Source organism: Staurois parvus, unplaced genomic scaffold, assembly GCF_062004578.1.
Source record: "Staurois parvus isolate SC_StPar_1 unplaced genomic scaffold, SC_StPar_1.0 ptg000152l, whole genome shotgun sequence".
Lineage (NCBI taxonomy): Eukaryota > Metazoa > Chordata > Amphibia > Anura > Ranidae > Staurois > Staurois parvus.
In genome coordinates, this window is record NW_028317948.1 from 248998 (window position 1) to 271071 (window position 22074).

General features: G+C 44.4%; 1 protein-coding gene across 1 annotated transcript in view; it reads left to right on the plus strand.

The window, feature by feature from the left end:
• The window catches only part of LYRM1 (LYR motif containing 1), a 48605-nt gene that overhangs the window by 15653 nt on the left and 10878 nt on the right, over window positions 1-22074 (plus strand). Inside the window, exon 2 of the mRNA XM_089674782.1 lies at window positions 13585-13762. Within this exon, the coding sequence (XP_089530908.1) occupies window positions 13604-13762 (159 nt within the window). The 5' untranslated portion in view covers window positions 13585-13603. The remainder of the gene's footprint in view (window positions 1-13584; window positions 13763-22074) is intronic.

Consider the following 22074-nt stretch of genomic DNA (forward strand, 5'->3'; position numbering starts at 1 on the left):
TTTTACCCATAGACTGAAGAGAGGTCTTGGGGTGCCTAATGTATTACCAGGCAAGCCAGATTGCCCCTGTCTATGTTGCATGCTTCCTCTGATGTTCCTCTCTGGGTCCTTTTGGAACTGCCTAATAGTGCCCCCGTTGCGATGTCGATGCTTTAATGGCTCCCCCGGCCCAATGTCCGAGGACATTGAGTCCCATTTTGCTCCATAGCCAGTTCGCTACTCTAGATGCTTGGTGTCTCCCTTTCTGCCCTTGCTCCCAATTATCAGTAATCCTCTTTTTCCATTGGGTTTGGATTAGCCAGGGGTATTATCTTGGTGGGTGGCCAATGGTTTTTTGCACGTGCGACACTTTTTGACCTCTCAATCTTTCCCCACCTGGAACTCTCTTCGGGAATCACAGGATGTCCCTCAGGCAGAATTTCTCTGTTCCCTTCAATTGCAGCACTGGCTGACCTCACTGCTTGGTACGTCCGCCTTTTCATATCAGAAATCAGCCTTTGAACAGCTTTGCCAACAGCATCTGGGCGCTCCAGGTCTTGTTTCCCTACTCTGTGCATCCTTGAATGGGCACCCAATGCCTAATTCTCTATCATATATCGTTCAGTGGGAGCGTGAATTGGGGACGATCGTGGATGTGGAGAACTGGAATATGGCCTAGTCGTTTGTAGCTAATGTATTTAATACAGCCACGCTGGAGGCAGTATACAAAGTACTGTTTCATTGGTATTGGGTCCCGGCTCGTATAGCCTAGGCAAACCCTGCCTATAGTGATCGCTGCTTTCAGGGTTGCTGCCATCGTGGAGATGTGTTGCATATATGGTGGTCATGTCCAAGACTGCTTCACTTTTGGTCTCGTGTCTTTGGCCTTCTTTACACCTTGTTCCATTTCTCCAAATGCCGAGAGGCTTGGTATGCTTTGCTTCATTGTCCCATACCGGGCCTGTTGGCTCATCAGCAGAAGCTGGTTTCCTATCTTGTTCTGCCGGCAACTAGAACAATTGCCCAGGCATGGAAGAGCCTGTCTGTCCCTCTGCAGGGGGTGTGGGACCGTATGACCATTCTGATGCTCAATGAACAGATGTTGAGTATCCGTAATGACTCCCAACGAAAATTTTTGAAAATATGGGAGCCGTGGTTAACATATGCTTCCCCACCCAGCTAGTCTGGGTTTATAGCGCTGTATGGTATTGGTGTTCCCAGATCCCTGCTTCTGGTCTTGTTTTCTTCCTTCTTTACTCTTTTTTCCTCTTTCTTTTTTGTTTGATTATGTGAGGCGATAAATATTTGTCTTTGGCTGGAAATTGTTGTTGGTGTTATATCACTGTTTCTGTATTTTATGTGCTATTGATAGCCCCTACGTGGGTGCGCCTCTTGCATTGCTGAAGTTACAGTACTGATTTCCTTATTTTTTATGTACCATTGATAGCCCCTGCGTGGGCGTGTCTTTTGCTCTAACCTTTCTAGTTAAATTGTTTACAAAAGTTAATAAAAACCATTGACTTACAAAATGACTTGGTATGCTGACACCTTAAGAGTTCCCTTCACTTGAACTAAGGGGCCAAGACGAACCCCTGAAAAATAACCCCATGCCATAATCCCCCCTCCACCAAACTTTACACTTGACACAATGCAGTCAGGTATGTACCATTCTCCTGGCAACTGCCAAATCCAGACATGCCCATTGGATTGCCAGACAGAGAAGTGTGATTCGTCACTCCAGAGAACACATTTCCACTGCTCTAGTGGCGGCGTGCTCGCTACCACTGCATCCGAAACTTTGCATTGCACTTGGTGATGTAAGGCTTGGATGCAGCTGCTCAGCCATGGAAACCCATTCCATGAAGCTCTCTACACACTGTTGTTTTGCTAATCTGAAGGCCACACAAAGTTTCGAGGTCTTTAGCTATTGACTCTGCAGACAGTGTTGACTTCTGCCCACTGTGCGCTTCAGCATGCGCTGATCCCACTCTGTCATTTTATATGTCCTACCACTTCGTGGCTGACTTGCTGTTCCCAGTTGCTTCCACTTTGTTATAATACCACTAACAGTTGACCGTGGAATCTTTAGTAGCAAGGAAATTTCACGGATGGACTTATTGCACAGGTGGCAACCTATCACGGTAACATTCTTGAATTCACTGAGCTTCTCAGAGCAACCCATTCTTTCACAAATGTTTGTAGAAGCAGTCTGCATGCCTAGGTGCTTGATTTTATACACCTGTGGCCTTGGAGGTGATTGGAACACCTGAATCCAGTGATTTGGAGGGGTGTCCCAATACTTTTGACAATATAATGTATATAATAAATATACCCAAAAGTGTGGATCTACAATACAGGGTGATCTAACTGAGAGTCAGACATGAAGCTACATGAAGGGTGAAGGGGGATATAATTTTTTTTTATATTAAAGTAGTACTGAAGGCTGACTCTTTAAAAGTGGTTGTAAAAGCTGAAAAAACCCTCCTCTGTGCTGCTGCACCCCAGTTCCAATACTTACGTGAGCCTGATCTCGATCCAGTGATGTGCACGAAAGCAGAGACTCTCCTGGGTCTCTCCCTCCTCATTGGCTCAGACACAGCAGTGGGAGCTATCTGCACAGCCAATGAGGAGGGGGCGGGGCTGATCCATGCTGTTTGTGTCTTATGGACATACAGCACTGATTCAGAAGCAAGCACCCATGAGTGCCATCATAGGAAGCGGCTTGCTATAGGGGGCACTCGAGAGGGGGGAGAAGCCAGGAGTGTCAGCAGTAGACACAAGAAGAACAGGATCAGGGCTACTCTGTGCAAAACCATTACACAGAGCAGGGAATTATAACATGTTTGTTATTTTTTTAAAAAACTGAGCCTTTACAATCACTGTAAATTCAATGCGCAATACTGGTAAACTATAACTTTCAATTGAATTGTAGTGCCTTAGTTTAATTCCAGTCTATCAACCTCCAGCTTCTTAGAGTTCGGATGATGATCTTCCTTGCACAAAGCCCTTAAAAGTGATTGTAAACATTGGAAAATATTTTTTTTAATAACAAACATGTCATACTGGTATGGTTTTTCATCCTGGTAAAGGAGCAGGGCCTTGACTTTTTTCATATCAGCATTGTTCTGTGATGACCGGTAGGGAAGTATTTCAAGGCCAACTCCAAGATTTTCTCCTTTCCTATCTGCTTTTGTACTTCTGCCCATACACAAATCAATTTCATATAAAGTTTTTAATTTACAAGCTGCAGAAATAAGAAATGAAATAGACTCATACCTGTGATATCATAGAGTTGTCGATATCTCAGCTATACTGTGGACAACAGTAAACTGAAACATTCACTTTCAATGAAGATATTGCTGTATATCACAAGAATTTGTTTTTGTAGAAGGCACAGGGGAAAGAGGTACACTATTGCCAATGAATTTTGTCTGGAGCTGGAGTTTAACAAGCAGCAGGAGTGATGTAGAAAGCACAGATCCATGGAATAAATGAAGCAGAAGCAGGAAGATCCTTGCACCCAGGTCCTTGTTTTCAGTTTCCTATTCAGCAGAGAATGATGAGAGGTACAATATAGAGATATGCACAACGGAAAAACGTGTTTAGTTGCATTTCGGGTTTGTTTGTTAGGTTAATTATTTTGTTTCATCATATTCATTATGTTAGAATGATTCGTTTTCAGAATTCATTTTATATATTTGTTATTTTCGAAATTCAAATTCCAGAAGACTACTATATTCTTTCTATTTTATTCTTCTCTATTCAAATTTCAGAAGATTGCTATATTCTTTCTATTTTATTCTATTCCTTTAAAAATATGAATTTCAGAAGACCGTTATATTCTTCCTGTTTTGTTCTAGTCCAGCAATGGGCAAACTACGGCCTGCGGGCCATACACGGCCCGGCGGACCTTTTAATCCGGCCCGCGGAGCGTGCTAAAAAAAAACACAGCCAGGGCAGGCAAACATTGTCTGTCAGGATGTGTGTAGGCAGGGCAGCGTGATGAACGTGAAGGGAGCTAGGCTCCTCTCACAGTCCGCCCTGAAGACCGGAACGGCGCGGGAACACGGCGAGAGGAACGCGCGGAGCAAAGGTAAGTGACACAGGGGGGACTTGGCTTACTACTTGAGGGGGAATAGTACTGTGGGGGATGAAATACTATATGAGGGATGAATTAATATGGGGGATGAATTAATATGGGGAATGAATTAATATGGGGAATGAATTACTATAGTGGGGATGAATTACTATGGGGGATGAATTACTATGGGGGATGAATTACTATATGGGGGATGAATTACTATATGGGGGATTAATTACTATGGGGGAGGAATTACTATATGGGGGATGAATTACTATGGGGGATGAATTACTATGGGGGATGAATTACTATGGGGGATGAATTACTATATGGGGGATTAATTACTATGGGGGATTAATTACTATGGGGGATGAATTACTATATGGGGGATGAATTACTATGGGGGATGAATTACTGTGGGGGATGAATTACTATGGGGGATGAATTACTATATGGGGGATGAATTACTATGGGGGATGAATTACTATATGGGGGATGAATTACTATGGGGGATGAATTACTATGGGGGATGAATTACTATATGGGGGATGAATTACTATGGGGGATGAATTACTATGGGGGATGAATTACTATGGGGGATGAATTACTATATGGGGGATTAATTACTATGGGGGATGAATTACTATATGGGGGATGAATTACTATGGGGGATGAATTACTGTGGGGGATGAATTACTGTGGGGGATGAATTACTATATGGGGGATGAATTACTATGGGGGATGAATTACTATCTACTCTTGGTCCGGCCCCCGGGTCCAATATATGAACCCATTGCAGCCCTCAAGTCAAAAAGTTTGCCCACCCCTGTTCTAGTCTATTAGAAATTTAACTTTTGAATTTCGGAAGACAGCTACACTATGTTGCCAAAAATATCGGGACTTCTGCCTTTACACTCACATGAATTTTAATGGCCAGTCTTAGTCCGTAGGGTTCAATATTGAGTTGACCCACCCTTTGCAACTATACCAGCTTCAGCTCTTCTGAGAAGGCTGTCCACAAGGTTTAGGAGTGCGTCTATGGGAATGTTTGACAATCCTTGTGAGGTCAGGCACTGATGTCAGACGAGAAGGCCTGGCTCACAGTCTCCGCTCTAATTCATCCCAAAGGTGTTCTATCAGGTTGAGGTCAGGACTCTGCAGGCCGGTCAAGTTCCTCCACCCCAAACTTGCTCATCCATGTCTTTATGAACCTTGCTTTGTGCACTGGTGTGCAGTCATGTTGGAACAGGAAGGGGCCTTCCCAAAATGTTCCCACAAAGTTGGGAGCATGAAATTGTCCAAACTGTCTTGGTTTGCTGACGCCTTAAGAATTCCTTTCCCTGGAACTAAGGGGCCAAGCTCAACCCCTGAAAAACAACCCCACACCATAATCCCCGCTCCACCAAACTTTACACTTGGCACAATGCAGTCAGGCAAGTACTGTTCTCCTGGCAACCGCCAAACCCAGACACATCCATCGGATTGTTAGAGAAACGTGATTCATCGCTCCAGAGAACACGTCTCCACTGCTGTAGATTCCAGTGGTGGCGTGCTTTACACCACTGCATCCGACACTTTGCATTGCACTTGGTGATGTAAGGGTTAGATGTAGCTGCCAGGCCATGGAAACCCATTCCATGAAGCTCTCTATACACTGTTGTTATGCTAATCTGAAGGCCACATGAAGTTTGGAGGTCTTTTAGCTATTTACTCTGCAGACAGTTGGTGACTTCTGCGCACTGTGTGCTTCAGCATGCGCTTACCTCGCACTGTCATTTTATGTGGCCTACCACTTTGTGGCTGAGTTGCTGCTGTTCCCAGTTGCTTCCACATTGTTATAATACCACTAACCGTTGACCGTGGAATATTTAGTAGCAAGGAAATATCACAGATGGACTTATTGCACAGGTGGCAACCTATCACGGTACCACACTTGAACTCACTGAGCTCCTAAGAGCGACCCATTCTTTCACAAATGTTTGGAGAAGCAGTTGAATTTTGCAAGACGGCTATATTTTTTTTAAATTCTATTCGATTCGATTTTTGGAAGACTGCTGTATTTTTTCTGTTTTATTCTGTTCTATTCTAGATTCAAATTTCGGAAGATGGCTATATTCTTTCTATTTTATTCTAATCTATTTTTTTCTATTCTTTTCTAATTTTTTCTCTTATTTTCTATTCTATTTTTTGCTGTTCTATTCCTTTTTTTAGATTCTATTATATTCTGTTCCATTCCATTTTACTCTGTAAAGTAGCCTAAGTAGGAATCATCATCTCACTTTTATGCCTTAGTGTATTTATTGCAATATATTTCCATTTCAAATTAATTTTCAAATTCGGATACTTTGTTTTGTTACAATTTATTTCAGATTTGTTGAAATTCATTAATATTTTGATTCGGAAATTCAGATACATCTGAAGCTCTGAATAATGAAAATTTTGTCCGAATTTCGATTTGTAACGAAACGAATTGCTTGTGCAATTGGGGCCTCACCAAATCTCAATCCAAAATCTATGAAACTATAAGTCAGAGACTTTAGTGTGTTAGAAGATCTCACTCTCCAGATATACAGCAATGAGGCTAAAAGTAAAAAAATCGCATGGTTATTTATTAGAAAGAAGGTAGATTTGTCCATGTACTACCTACTCATTATAAGATTTACTAGAGGACCCCGTATGACATAGCAAATCTTCACTTTCTGTGCTCACTTTAAAGTAAAGTGAAGCTGTGCTTTTGTACATGCAGAACAAATTGCCCCCAGCTGTTTGTACTTCCTTTCATCCAATAGCCCCGCCCCCTACCCATTGACCTCCTCACACTCTGGAACCAATAGAGAAGCTCTATTTAATTCCCAAGCCAAAATGATCAGTTCTTACTCATCGCTAAGGACATTTGTTCACTAAATTAATAAGATTCACACTACTCCTATGCCAATTATATATTTTATCTAACACTTGGATGATACAAGTGAGATATCGATGTTATCTTTGCTTGCCTGAGCTCTTTAGCCAGCTAAAATGACTTACCATGTCATTTCCATGTCATGGAATTTCTGTACAGTATGTGTCATGCATACCTGTGTACATTTATTACAGTATGTGTAATATGTAGTACCTGATGTATACAGGCTATAGAACTCACAATTTAGAGCTGGGTACACACGGATCAACAATTTTACAGTTCAGCAGGAACTGGCCCTATTATGATTCGTGTGTAGCCCTCCCAGTTCAGCAGAAGTCGATCTTTAAATCAGCTTCTGTCTTCTGAAAAATCTCCTTCAATCAGCGACTTGCAGTCAGTCGGCTTCAAGGCTGATCAGTGTACAATATTCCGACAGTAGAGGAATCCCACTGACAGAATTCTATTCTATTATAAATTTGAATTTCAGAAGATGGCTATATTTTTTCTATTTTATTCTATTTTACTACATTCAAAATTCAAATTTCAAAAGATGGCTATATTCTTTCTACAGTGGGGGAAAATTGTATCTCCACCTTGCTTGTGTGGACGCAGGAAAATTGTTTTTTTTTTCTTTATTTGTGATGTCTGTGTGCAAGGGGCAACAATACTGTCAATGAAGAAGAATTTAACTTGTCTATACTTAATGTATACACGTACATACCTTTACTCGCCTATACTCAACATTATTCAGGTCTTTACAAACAGTTTTTGGCCTCGTGCACATGGTTGTTGCCCCCCTGTTCGGTTCATGGTTGAACATTCAAACCTTAACGAAAGCTCGATTGCAAACTTCGAACTGGGACAATTCACTAAGCGGTATCTTACCACATTCGAGTATGCTGTAAGATAACGCGCAGCTACTAAAATACTGCATGAGTTATATTATGAAGTCATGTGGTATTTTAGTAGTGAAAACATTCTTTTTGACTGCTGAATGTAAAAAGAATTGCCAACAATTAAAAAACTAACAAACAAACGGCAACTTATATCTGAGCATGCAGCCAAGCAGATAAGGAAAGGGAGGGAAGAGCGAGCTCCCCTCCCTCTCCTGAACCATACCAGGCCACATGTCCTGAGCATGGGGGGGTGCTTTGGTCTCACCCCCCCCAAAGCACCTTGTTACCATGTTGATGTGGACAAGGACCGTGGCTGGTGGTTGTGGGGATCTGCAGGTGGGGATCTTAACAAGCAGGGCACCAGATTGCGCCCCCCGCATGTGAATGAGTATGGGGTACCTGGTAAAAAATATATATATCTAAGGGGCAGGGTCAACTGGTGACATCAACCGGGTGACCCCATCCCCTTGTCTCGTCATCATATGCTGTGATTGCCCAGTTATATTGTTTTGGCCAATCACAATGCACTGCCAGAGCACAGTGCATTGTGGGGCGCGGTGCACGAACTGCCCGCCAAATGCCCTTATCGTTCATGTGTTTGCCGAACACACAAATGGCCGATGTTGGAGTCGAACTTACGTTCGACTCGAACATCAAGCCCAACGGTATTCCTGAGTAAACATCAGTAAATTATGACGCATTAATCATGGGGCCTAGAACCCCGCTGCCTCTGTCTTGTGATATTTGGTCTGAGATTTGGTATTGTTACATTTGCGATGCTCATCGTTCTTCATGAAGCTAAGCCCTACTTCTCTACCAACATGGCTGCCTCCACACACAGACACAGTGCAGTACAAGGCATAGTTAATTGGTAATGAGGTAAGATCAGCTGCAGGGAGAATACAGACAATGCTGGTGACTAGTCTTTTGCCCTTTTTGCACAGAGTCTAGAGTTCAGTTTCTCTTTAGACATGTAGAAACTAGGCAGCTTTTTTTGACAGTGGCAACTGGTTTGTGTTCTGACTTACTGTATTATGTAATAGTTTTTTTTTTCCATCTAAACAAAATAAAAAATACTGAATTACAGCTTTATCTAGCTTCAGCTTTTCTTGTTATCTTCTTTCTTGAAACCATTCTAGTAAAAGTTCAGTAGGTTCGGATCCAGATTTCCCATTAGGCACAGTAGGCACGCGCCTATAGCTAAGAGAAAAAGAAGGGGCTTTTTCCCTTCACAATTATCAGCCACATATTTTTTCCCACCATCAACAGAAATGCAGTCATCTCATAGACAGTAGGCATATCTTCACATGTCACAATTTTGTATAGGGTGATTAGTAAGGTGAGAAATGTTGTGTAAGAGAGGTGATCGTAGCAAAGGGGGATTGTGTTGCATGCCAGAAGCTTTGTTGCCTGCAGGTGCCTGTGGTGGAAATCTGTCTGGTCCTGAGCAGGGTTTTAATTCACTACTCACCCCTCCTCCTTGCTTTATTATACTGCTCTTTCCCTTTAAAGTGATCTTAAACCCCCAGTTTTAAGCAGTCACAGCAGCTGATTTAATCACGTACTAAGTATGCAGCTTTTTGATCTCAAATCCTTGCCTGTATTTTAGTTTAAAGTGGTTTTAAACCCTAAAGCAAACATTTATTTTCCTGACAGACTCCTTGGCAGCATACGTATGGGTTTGTCTCGTCCTCTCTTCTCCTAAAAGACCCCACTACCATAAATCTTTGCTCCTCGCCAGAGGCTGTGTTCCTTTTTTATCCTCCTCCTATGGACCTAGTGCAAGTCTTACCTGGTTCCCACATACAGGAGATGTGAGGTGACGCGCCGCTTGTCGGTTCCATGGGTCCCCAGCAAACGGTGGGGTATTGGACATGGCGGATGGATGCGGTACCGGAAGTGGCGGAGCAGGCATCCCCCCATCAATTTCAGTGTTCCCCAACTAATAGGATGGAAATGGGTGTGCAGGAGTTGGTGCTTGGAAAAGCTACTACAGCACAGGGCCCACATCATCTCGACCCTTCTCAAGTTTGGGTGGTTACCATGGTTGGCCCCATGGTGTCCACAGTGCCGATGGTGAAGTGAGCACAGTGGAGAATGCGACCCTTCCAGAAAGGTTTTCTTCAACAGTGGAATCCAGGCAGCATGGGCCAGGTCATTTACATATCTCCCTCCATGAAGGAGAGCCTTCCTTGGTGGCTGCAGCGGAAGAACCTGCTCAATTCCCATTCAATTGCCCCCATCTCCTGGGTCACAGTCGCTACGGATGCCAGCCATTCTGGATGGGGTGCTCTCTGCCAGTCAGTGATAGCCCAGGGCAGATGGAGCTTTCCCTTCTACAGGTTAGTTTTGAACGTCCTGGAATTACAAGTGGCGCTCTGGCCTTTCGGGGCTTCCAGCACCTAACACAGGGGAAATCAGTCCTCCTGAGGTCTGACAATACGACGGCAGTGTCCTGCATAAGGACACAAGGCAAGACCAACAGCCTGTCCCTCTTGCGAGAGGTAGAGCCAATCATGGCTTGGGCTCAGAGAAACCTGTTCAACATATCGGCAGTATACATCCCCGTATCCAGAACTCACAAGCAGACTTCCTATCCAGGCTTCAATTGGACAACAACTAATGTCCAAGTGGATACTGACCCTCGGGATCAGTCCGGAATTCGATCTGTTTGCCTCCCCAAGCAACAGCAAACTGAGGATGTTCTACACCAGGAATCGTTGTCCCCAGGCCTTTGGGATAGATGCTCTGATGGATCAGTGGGGGTTTCGCACGGCGTTTCCCCGGGTCCCTGTCATCTTCAGGTTTCTTCGGAGGCTCAGAGCAGAAGCGGTAGAGCTAGTGGTTGTAATTCAGTACTGGCTGAACAGACCATGGTTTCCCTTACTTTTGGGATCTGGTTCCTCTCCCTCTAAAGCCAGACCTGCTGTCGCAGGGGGCCATTCTTCACCCTTGCCCAGCCCGTCTTCATCTAATGGTCTGGTTCTTGAGAGGGGAAGGTTTCAGGCCTTAGGCTGTCCTGCTGAAGTCATTCCTACTCTGATGAATGCCAGAAGACCAAGTACCAACAGGGTCTATGGAAGAGTCTGGTCTAAATTTGTGGACTATATCTCGACCGTGGGTGGATCCCTTGATAATCCGAGGATTCAGGATGTCCGGGGATTCCTGCAGTCAGGCCTGGACCTGCCCCTGTTGGTCAGCACCCACAGTGTTCATGAGTCAACCATCTCTGCCTTCACTGGAGTATCATAGGCTGACCACTCTCTGGTTCGGCAATTCTTCAATGGGGCAGTAAGGTTTAGGCCCCAGTGGAAACAGAGGTTCCCAAAATGGGACCTGCCGCTTGTCCTCAACTTCTTCTCTGGAGGCATTCCAGAATCAGCTGGACCACCCATAGTGAGGTAGCTCTCCAAGGCGGCCTTTCTGGTGGCGGTTACATCGGCAAAAAGAGTCTCTGAAATCCGGAACTTTGGCTCTAAAGAGCCGTTTTTTACATTCTTCCCAGATCGAGTGGTCCTCATCCTTGTGGTAGGTTATAATCCTAAAGTGACCTCTGTCTTCCACGAGAACCAAGAGATTGTTCTGCCAACATTTAGAGCCTCGGGAGTCTCACCCCCTGGATGTAGGTGAGACCTTAAGGCTATACTTGCAGGCCACAGCATCTTTCCATAGGTTGGGTCTTCTATTCATCCTTTTTTATGGGAAGAGTAAAGGAGACCGGGCGTCTCCCAGGTCAATCGCTGCCTGGATCATCCAGGCCATCCAAATGGTCTACAGAGCTAAGGACTTGGCGCCTCTAGAGGCAGTGACCGCACACTCAAGCAGAAGTGTAGCTACATTCCGGGCATTTCGCCCCTGAGATGATCTGCAGAGTGGGAGCATGGTCCATAGTCAACACGTTTATGGCTCCTTACTATGTAGAGCCTGCTTCCTTATCCTCTGCTAATTTTGGTTTGAAAGTCCTGTCAGTTGACGGGGAAAATTAAAGTCTTTGAGTAACTGCCCACCCGTGTGTGTATGGTTATTTATTTCCCATACGTATGCTGCCATGGCGTCTATCAGGAAAACTGAAAATTTCCTATCAAATACTTACCATATTTTTCCTTGACTCCATGACAGCAGGAGTACCCTCTCAATGCTATGAGTAGACTATAGTTATGGAACATGGTCTCTGGTGAGGAGCAAAGATTTATGGGAGTGGAGTCCTATAGGAGAAGAGAGGGCCGAACTAACCGGCGGTATTTGATAGGAAATTTTCCATTATATTGCAGCTTACCATTTCTTAGATGTAATGTCTGCATTCATTTTTTTAGGCTTTCTTTCTTCTATTTTCATCTGGTGATCCAGCCAGTAAGTTTTTTGTTTTTCAATTTCTCCAGCAGAATGTATCAGTTTACAGGGTTTAGACAAACCATTTAACAATAGCAGTGGTGCTTACAATGGTTAGATTTTAATTGTAAAACCTGCAGTATATTACATTTTTGGTTTTGAGCTGATGCCATGGCTGCAGCCCTAGGTGTCCTGTTTCTGTGTGGTTCTTTTCTCTAGAGTTTTCTCCCTGCACTGTGTGCATCAATAGAAGCACACAGTCTTTTAGCCTAGGATGGCAAGGCACCCCATTGCTCCTTCCTCCCTTCTCCATACTAACAGATGGGTTGGAAACTGCACTGTCCACTGTTAACTCTTTGCTTTGAAAACCAGATATTCAGGAAAACAGCAATGAGAGAGCCACACTGCATTGTAAATTGTAAACGGCAAATGCTGGGGTAAGAATTGCAATGGTTCACTGAGGAATGTTTATTTTATTGTGCTCAGCGTGTTATACTAAAAAAAAGCTGAGGGTTTAATACTCCTTTAATGACTTACACACTTCATCACTTCCAGGTTGGATGAGGCACAGTGTCATGCAGCCAGTTCCAGCATACAGTGAGAGGAAACAAACAGTGCATGCACATGACACAGCTGTGTGATGTGTGCCACCACTACTGATCTGCAAAGAGCCATGTCTGCCCCCGTAGTCAAGAGAAATACAGCCAGTGTGCTCATGACTACCTACAGTGAGGAACAGAAGTATTTGAACACCCTGTGATTTTGCAAGTTCTCCCACTTAGAAATCATGGAGGGGTCTGAAATTCACATTGTAGGTGCATTCCCACTCTGAGAGACAGAATTTAAAAAAAAATTCAGGAAATCACACTGTATGATTTTTAAAGAAATTATTTGTCTTGATGATTTCTAAGTGGGAGAATTTGCAAAATCGCAGGGTGTTCAAATACTTCTGTTCCTCACTGTAGGTAGTCATGAGCACACTGGCTGTATTTCTCTAATATTTTTATGCTGTTATGGTGATTTGTGAGATCCTATGGATGTGGTCTAAAGAAATCTCCAAAGAACTGATCATTTTTATGGATTGGTCACAGCCTGCGCCTGCTGCATTGCATTATTATGTTGACAGATTATAGCCAGAACTTTTCCATGGCCTATTTAGGACAGTCAGATTAGTCAATCGGACAATAGGTGGGCTTCATTCCAATGTCAAGCCTTTTGAAACAGAATAAACCCAGGATCAGAGGGTTTTCTGCATAATAACAGTAATCGCCTTGTGATGCCTGCTGGTAGAAACTAATTTTAGGAGGATATAGAATAAGTGTAGAAGAAAATTCTGAAAACTGTCAATACAGTAAAAATGTGTTCAATGTGATACATTCATGTTCATCTCTCTGTAGGTATACATGGCTTGCTGAGATGACGGCAAATACACGTCAGCAAGTTATTGGTCTGTACCGCAAGATTTTCAGAATAGCAAGAAAATGGAAGTCTGTGTCTGCACTGGAAGAAGATACGATCAAAGAAAAACAATATATTATGGAAGAGGCCAGGCACTTGTTTCACAAAAATAAACATGTATGTATCCTACACTTTAAATTAAAAGCTTGCTGCACTTGCATAAGGTTACTCACACATGCTATGTGACAATATTCAGGCTTGTGGGTTGGTCATACGTGGCTCTCATACCCAGGGCTTTGGATTCTTTGGGAGAATCCAGAGGCACTTTGTGGAGGTCAGCAGCACTGTGACACATTATGGTACCTGCTATACAGTGTCTGCGTGAGATCTGTGCTACATAGTTGATATTGGGTAGTTCAGTAATGGCACATATCACACTAACATTTAAATTCTGAATAGTAACTGATGGCTACAAAGATAGAACAAATATTGCAAGCTGTGAAAGTAGCAGTGATTATTTGCACATGATCCCAGGACGCTTCTTACTGTGTGCAATTTATGTCTACTAGATGCTACTTGCATTGATTTCAGGATAGGGAAGCCATTTGTTTTGTCTGTTTTACAGGTAATAGCTACTTTTAACAATGAATCCACATCTAGTGGTGTTCTTGAGCCACTAAATCCCTTATATTAAATGATATCTACTGCATGCTGGAAGACTGCAAGCAAACACCCTGGGAAACATCTCTTACATACCTGAGACCCACTCCGTGTACCTTTTATATAATACGCCCCTCTTCTTCTCATCATTACTATCCTCTGTTCCCAAATCTCATTTCTTTACCCCTCTGCTCCACCCCAAAACTTGTACATCTCCCCCTCACTGCTATCATCTCCCTACTATTGCTCTCTTCACCTCCGCAAAATGCCTCTTCCACTCTTCCTCATTTTCCTCTCCTCCGTTCCCAAAATCCATTCACTATATCCCTCTGCTCCTCCCAAACAATTGTATATTGTGTCCTCACTGCTTCCTTCACCCCTCTACAGCACCCACCACCTCCTCCTATTACTCCACTCTCCCACTGACCCCAACACCTCCACTAGTAGTTTCACACGCTCCTGCACATCCCGCTCCCATGCCACCTTTCTCACCCTTCTCCTCCTCCTAGCCGCGGGGGACATCTCCCCGAATCCTGGCCCTCCACCACCTCCCTCACCCGCACAACACCCTCCCGCCTCCACGTCCTACTGCAACCCCCGCAACTTAGTATTTCTCCCCCTGCGCCCTAAAATCTCCCCCCCATTTTCATGTGCACTCCTGAACACCCGTTCGGTGTGCAACAAGCTTACCGCCATCCACGACCTCTTTGTTTCCCGCTCCCTCAACCTCCTAGCGATCATGGAAACCTGGATCCAGCCCACTGACTCTACCTCCCCTGCTGCACTCTCCTATGGAGGTCTCACCTGGACCCACTCACCCAGGGCTAACGGTCGTAAAGGTGGTGGGGTTGGTCTGCTCCTGTCACCACAGAGCACCTTCCGAGTCCTCCCAAACCCCCCCTCCCTATCCTTCTCCTCCTTCGAGGCCCACTGCGTCCGACTATTCTCCCCAACCCCCCTGAAGATTGCTGTGATATACCGGCCTCCTGGATCCATACCCCGCTTCCTGGATGACTTCTCCTCCTGGCTACCCTTCTTCCTCTCCTCTGAGCTACCCACCATCATCCTTGGGGATTTCAACATCCCTGTCAACCTCGACAACCCAGACACATCCCGTCTCCTCCACTTAACCTCCTCCTTTGCACTTGCACAGTGCATACAATCCACCACCCACTCCGACAGTAATATCCTTGATCTCGTCTTCTCCAATCGCTGCGCTCCCCACAACCTCACTAACACCCCCTTCCTTCTCTATCTCCTCGTCCTCCAACACCTACCCCTCCAAATGTCACACTACTACCAGCCGTAACCTCCGCAACCTTAACCCTGCCTCCCTCCACCCTGCAGCTGATCAACTCCACAACCGCATCCTCCCCCTGTCCTGCCCCGACTTGGCTATGACCGCCTACAACAATGCGCTCTCAACAGCCCTTGACTCACTAGCGCCTTTAACCACACGCAACATCAGACCCCGACCGCTCCAGCCCTGGCAGACTGATCACACCAAAACCCTCAAACGACAAAGTCGTGCCCTGGAGCGACTATGGCACAAAACCAAATCCCAACAAGCCTTCACCCGCTACAAATCTGCCTTCCGCACCTACACCTCCTCCCTCCATGCTGCCAAACAGGCCTACTTTTTGACCCTCATCAAGGCCCTCTCCTCCAATCCTCGCCGACTCTTCTCTGCCTTCAACTCTCTACTCTCTCCACCCCCACCTCCACCCAGCACCTCACTCACTGCCCTTGAGATTGCCAATCACTTCAAAAACAAGATTGACACAATTCGCAAGGACATTGCCGCAACTCACACGCCCTCTCAACCTGTCCCCTCTCACACAGCTACCCCCTTATCCCCCCTCCCCCTCGACATAACCCGCAGGGACTTCGTCGCTGCTCAAACTCTCTCCAACCCCCTTCACCCTCACTCAGCTACCCCCTCATCACCTCTCTCCCACGGCCCCACCACTGCTCTGACCTCCTCTTCCACCCCACCCTTCATTCCTCATACTGAAGCTCCCCCCACACTCCGCACCTTTGACCTTACTACCATCGAGGAAGTCTCCAAGATCCTCTCTGATGCCCACCTCACCACCTGCCCCCTCGACCCTATTCCCTCACAACTCCTACGACCTTCCTCCTCCTCCATCCTATGCTCCCTCACCCACATCTTCAATCTCTCCCTCTCCTCAGGCACTTTTCCCTCCCCTCTGAAACATGCACACATCACCCCCATACTTAAAAAGCCCTCCCTGGACCCCAATGACCCGAGCAACCTCAGACCCATCTCCCTGCTCCCATTTACATCTAAACTCGAGCGCCTAGTCTACACCCACCTATGCTCTCACCTCAACGACAACAACCTCCTCGATCCCCTACAGTCCGGCTTCCGTCCCCTACACTCCACCGAAACTGCCTTACTCAAACTCTCCAACGACCTGCTAACCGCCAAAGCTAATGGCCACTATTCAGTGCTCCTACTCCTTGACCTCTCTGCGGCCTTCGACACAGTCGACCACCCCCTCCTCCTCAAAAAAAACTACACTCCCTTGGCCTCAGAGATTCTGCTCTCTCCTGGCTCTCATCCTACCTGTCACAACGCTCCTTCAGCGTTACCTATAATGCTACCACCTCCCCCTCACTCCCCCTCTCTGTTGGGGTCCCTCAAGGCTCTGTCCTCGGGCCCCTTCTCTTCTACATCTATACCTCCTCCCTTGGCCAACTCATACACTCTCACGGCTTCAACTACCACCTCTATGCCGACGACACACAAATCTATCTCTCAACCCCCCACCTCACCCCCTTGGTCTCAGCCCGAATCACACACCTGTTGAGCGACATATCAGACTGGATGTCGCTCCACTTCCTTAAATTGAACCTCTCCAAAACCGAGTTTCTTGTCTTCCCCCCACTGATTTCTCCATCACATTCAACAACGCTACCATCAAACCCGCCCTGCAGGCCAGAGTACTTGGTGTCATTCTGAACTCCAACCTATCCTTTCAACCCCAAGTCCAATCTTTAACAAACTCGTGCAGACTCCACCTCCGCAACATCGCCAAAATCCGCACGTTCCTAACCCCAGAAACCACTAAACAGCTAATCCACTCCCTCATCATATCACGACTCGATTACTGCAACTCCCTCCTCACTGGCCTGCCTCGCCGCTGGCTATCCCCGCTTCAGTCGATCCTGAATACGGCTGCCAGACTCATTCACCTTTCCAACCGCTCTGTCTCCGCCACCCCCCTCTGCCAATCCCTCCACTGGGTTCCGATTGCGCAACGGATCAAATTCAAAATCCTAACGCTGAGGTACAAAGCTGTCCACCATACTGCCCCGAACTACATCACTGACCTAATATCCAAGTACCGCCCAGCACGCACACTCCGCTCCTCACAAGACCTCCTTCTCTCTAGTTCCCTGGTCTCCTCCTCCCATGCCCGCCTCCAGGACTTCTCCAGGGTGTCACCCATCCTCTGGAACTCCCTGCCCCAACCAATCAGATTATCACCTACTCTCCTCTCCTTTAGGCGCACCCTGAAAACCCATCTCTTCAGGGAAGCCTACCCCACCCCCTGCTAACTTGCCGACCTCCTCCACTCTTCCTACCACTCCATCCCCCACAGCTATCTCCTCCTGTACAACTATCCCCTCCCTCCTAGATTGTAAGCTCGAAAGAGCAGGGCCCTCAATCCCCTCATGTTTTGCATTGTATTGGTATTGTTCTGTCACATGTTCTGTCCCCCTTTGTAATGTACAGCGCTGAGCGAACTATTGGCGCTTTATAAATACTGTATAATAATAATAATATAATAATAATATCTTTACTTTTAGCCCCCATTCCCCTGAATGTAGCCAGCATGGTAAAATACTTCCCACACCTCTCTGAATTCTTCTTTGTGTGGCCCTGCACAATCTTTGCATCCAAGAAGGCCCAGCCATGTACCCTATCTAGTGTGTTTGTGTATTATAGCCTTCATTCTTATTGATGGTATGGTGAACCCCAGTTATCCGGTGGAGTGCATATCATCCAGGAAGAAATGGGGTCCAGGTGCACATGTGTACTAAGCCAGGGGTGTCCAAACTATGGCCCTCCAACTGTTGAAGTACTACAAGTCCCATCATGCCTCTGCCTCTGGGTGCCTTGCCTGTGGATGTCAGAGTCTTGCAAGGCCTCATGGGACTTGCAGTTCCTCAACACCTGTAGGGCCATGGTTTGGATACCCCTGCACTAAGCAGATTATCTGTTCAGGGCATTTTAGATGCACAGTAAGTATGGTGCTGACCTGTGAAGAACCTGGGAGTAGGAATGAAGGTAAGTATTCAATTATTCTAGCTACACTCAGGGAGTGGAGCTTTATTTAAATGGCAACTTGATAGTAAGTGAAGTTGTCCTTTTAGAGCCAAAGTACCCTAATGTAAATTCCAGTCAAGAGTTCAAAAACCATAATAAATCTCTTTCCATTTCATTATAAATTGTTCAAAAAAACTTTACTTCCAATCCAATCTTAAAGTGGACCTGTACTAAAAAAATGAACATTTGCTACGGTATAGTGAACACTTTGAAATGTTAATCATGTCTAAGCAGATTTACTTTTTATCTTGAAATCCTCCCAAAAATAGCAGATCATTTCCTGTTGTTTGGTTGTGCCTACATCCTCATAGCTGTATATATGTAATGTGGATCTAAGGCCTTACTGCCTCTGATTGCTAGTGTCAGGAGATTTGAGATGTGATTTTGGTGAAATAACTACTGTACTGCTCACTGTTCTGCTTGCTGGAGGCTCTGATATGGGATAGTCTTCCCTCTACAAAGATGACCAGTTCCACAAAGGGAAAGAGTACAGAGCAATGCATGTCATGTCAGTGAATGGGGAAAAGATAGCGGCAGAGAGATCATGGCCAATCCCAATCGTGATGACTTAGTCTTTGTCTTCTACATGCCTTTTTCTTTTGGTATAGTGTCCAGAGATCAGTTTCTCTTCACCTCTATAGTACTGAAAAATGTCTCATTACATATAATAATTCTCTTATCACCTATACATGACATAGTCACATCTTTTTATTAAAGTATTGACTATTGAGCATGCATATAGTTTTTATTTAGTTCAGTTTTGTTTCCACAGTGTATTTAAAATTTTCAAAAAGTCTCAATCTTGCAGACCCCTGAGTCAGTCAGATCTGCACAAATCTGACCAGAGAGCTGTACTTAAATACAGTTGTGTTCAAAATAATAGCAGTGTGTTGAAAAAAGTGAATAAAGCTCAAAATCCTTCTAATAGCTTTTATTTCCATACACACAAATGCATTGGGAACACTACACATTCTATTCCAAATCAAAACATGAAGAAAAATATATCAAATGTGTGTTGTTCCTCTAAAAATTTGAAGAAAAGTGAATATTAGACTGTTCAAAAAAATAGCAGTGTTTGTATTCTTCTTTACAAACTCAAACATTCACTATATAAACTGAAAAATGTTTGAAGATTTTGCTTTCCTTTGAATCACTTAATGAATATTTAGTTGTATAAGCACTGTTTCTGAGAACTGCTGTACATCTGTGTTGCATGGAGTCAACCAACTTCTGGCACCTGTGAACAGGTATTCCAGCCCAGGATGATTGGACTACATTCCACAGTTCTTCTCTATTTCCTGGTTTTGCCTCAGAAACTGCATTTTTGATGTCACCCCACAAGTTTTCTATTGGATTAAGATCCGGGGATTGGGCTGGCCACTCCATAACGTTAATCTTGTTGGTCTGGAACCAAGATGTTACACTTTTACTGGTGTGTTTGGGGTCAATGTCTTGTTGGAACACCCATTTCAAGCGCATTTCCTCTTCAGCATAAGGCAGCATGACCTCTTCAAGTATTCTGATGTATTCAAACTGATCCATGATCCCTGGTATGCCATAAATAGGCCTAACACCGTAGTATGAGAAACATCCCCATATCATGAATCTTGCGCAACCATGCTTCACTGTCTTCACTGTGTACTGTGGCTTGAATTCAGTGTTTGGGGGTCGTCTGACAAACTGTCTCTGGCCACTAGACCCAAAAAGAACAATCTTCCTTTCTTCAGTCCACAAAATGTTGCGCCATTTCTCTTTAGGCCAGTCAATGTGCTCTTTGGCAAATTGTAACCTCTTCAGCACATGTCTTTTTTTCAACAGTGTGACTTTTCGGGGGCTTCTTGCAGATAGCTTGGCTTCACATAGGCGTCTTCTAATTGTAACAGTACTCACAGGTAACTTTAGACCTTCTTTGATCTTCCTGGAGCTGATTGTTGGCTGAGTCCTTGCCATTTTGGCTATTCTATCCATTCGAATGGTAGTTTTTCGCTTTCTTCCACTTCTTTCAGGTTTCGGTTGCCATTTTAAAGCATTTGCGATCATTTTAGCTGAGCAGCCTATTGTTTTCTGCACTTCTTTATATGTTTTCCCCTCTCCAATCACCTTTTTAATCAAGGTACGCTGTTCTTCTGAACAATGTCTGGAACAACCCATTTTCCTCAGAATTTCAGAAACAAATGCACTGTAATCAGCATGTACAACATTTACTGCCTTCCTTCCTTAAATAAGGGCAATAATTGCCACCTGTTTTTCAAAGAATGAATGACCTCACTAATAGAACTCCACACTGCTATTATTTTGAACATGCCCCTTTCAATTAGTGATTCAATGACACAGAATCAGCAGCATGCATGTCATGACTGTTGGGTCTGTTGGACTTCTATTACACCTGCTAGTAAATAATTTGCCATGTAGAAATATGATTTCTACCAAAAACAGTGATTGATCAGGTTAGTGATGTCTGACTGCTATTATTTTGAACACAACTGTATTTTTTTTTAGATGAGGAGGATGAGTTGGGGAAATATGAACTTAATGGAAGACTGGAATTGCTAATATTACATAAGACTCAATTGCCATGTAACATTTTTCCATACATAAATTTAGCCAAAGATGGGAACTTACGGAGTGCAATACACATCGGTAATACAGTATGTAGTATTTTGGTTTTATATTGACCCACCAGAAGCATTACAGATTATTTCTTCTGCCTAAATAATTGGCCTATGTATACATCATGATTTGTAATATGCTTCTGACAGGTTAATCTGCTTTGTTGGTAGTCATCTCATTTGTGGCACAGGGATTTCACTATAGTGAAGATGAGATGACTTCCGCAAGATGGTGTAAAACACCTCTTCTATAGCATGAATTAGCTATTTAGTTCATTGCTTAAAAGATCTTTTCCAGTTTATGTAAGGGCTCATGTACACTGCAGCTGATAAACTCACATTCAGGAGCTGTTCAGCGTTTTTTCCTGCAGCCCCTGAACTCTCCCTAATGGTTTCCTATGTGTCCATGTACACTATGTCGTTTACGGGCACTTGATTTTACAGTCGTTTTTTTGAGCGCAGAAAACTTGCATTCAGGAGTAGATTTTATCAGCATTTCAACCGCTTGTAAATGCGGCTAACTGCATTTATAAGCATTTGCGTGTGACAATTTTTTTTAACTCTTCCATTTCCAGAGGCTGTCCAGAACCTTTTTTCATCATGAAAAATACATGCAAAGCGTTTTCCCGGTACTCAAATGGACCTGGTACACCATACTGTGAGGTTTCACATGAAAGAAAATATGTTAGACATTGCTGCAATAACTTCTGCACAGAAATAAGCTGGAACACATCCAAACACCACAAAAGAAAAAAAAAAAAAGACAGCTAATCTCAATAAATACTGCTATCTCTGCTTCTGCTCTCTTTCTGTCAAAATTTCTGAAATAGTTAATTTTTCACTGTTTTTCAGTGCATTCTGGG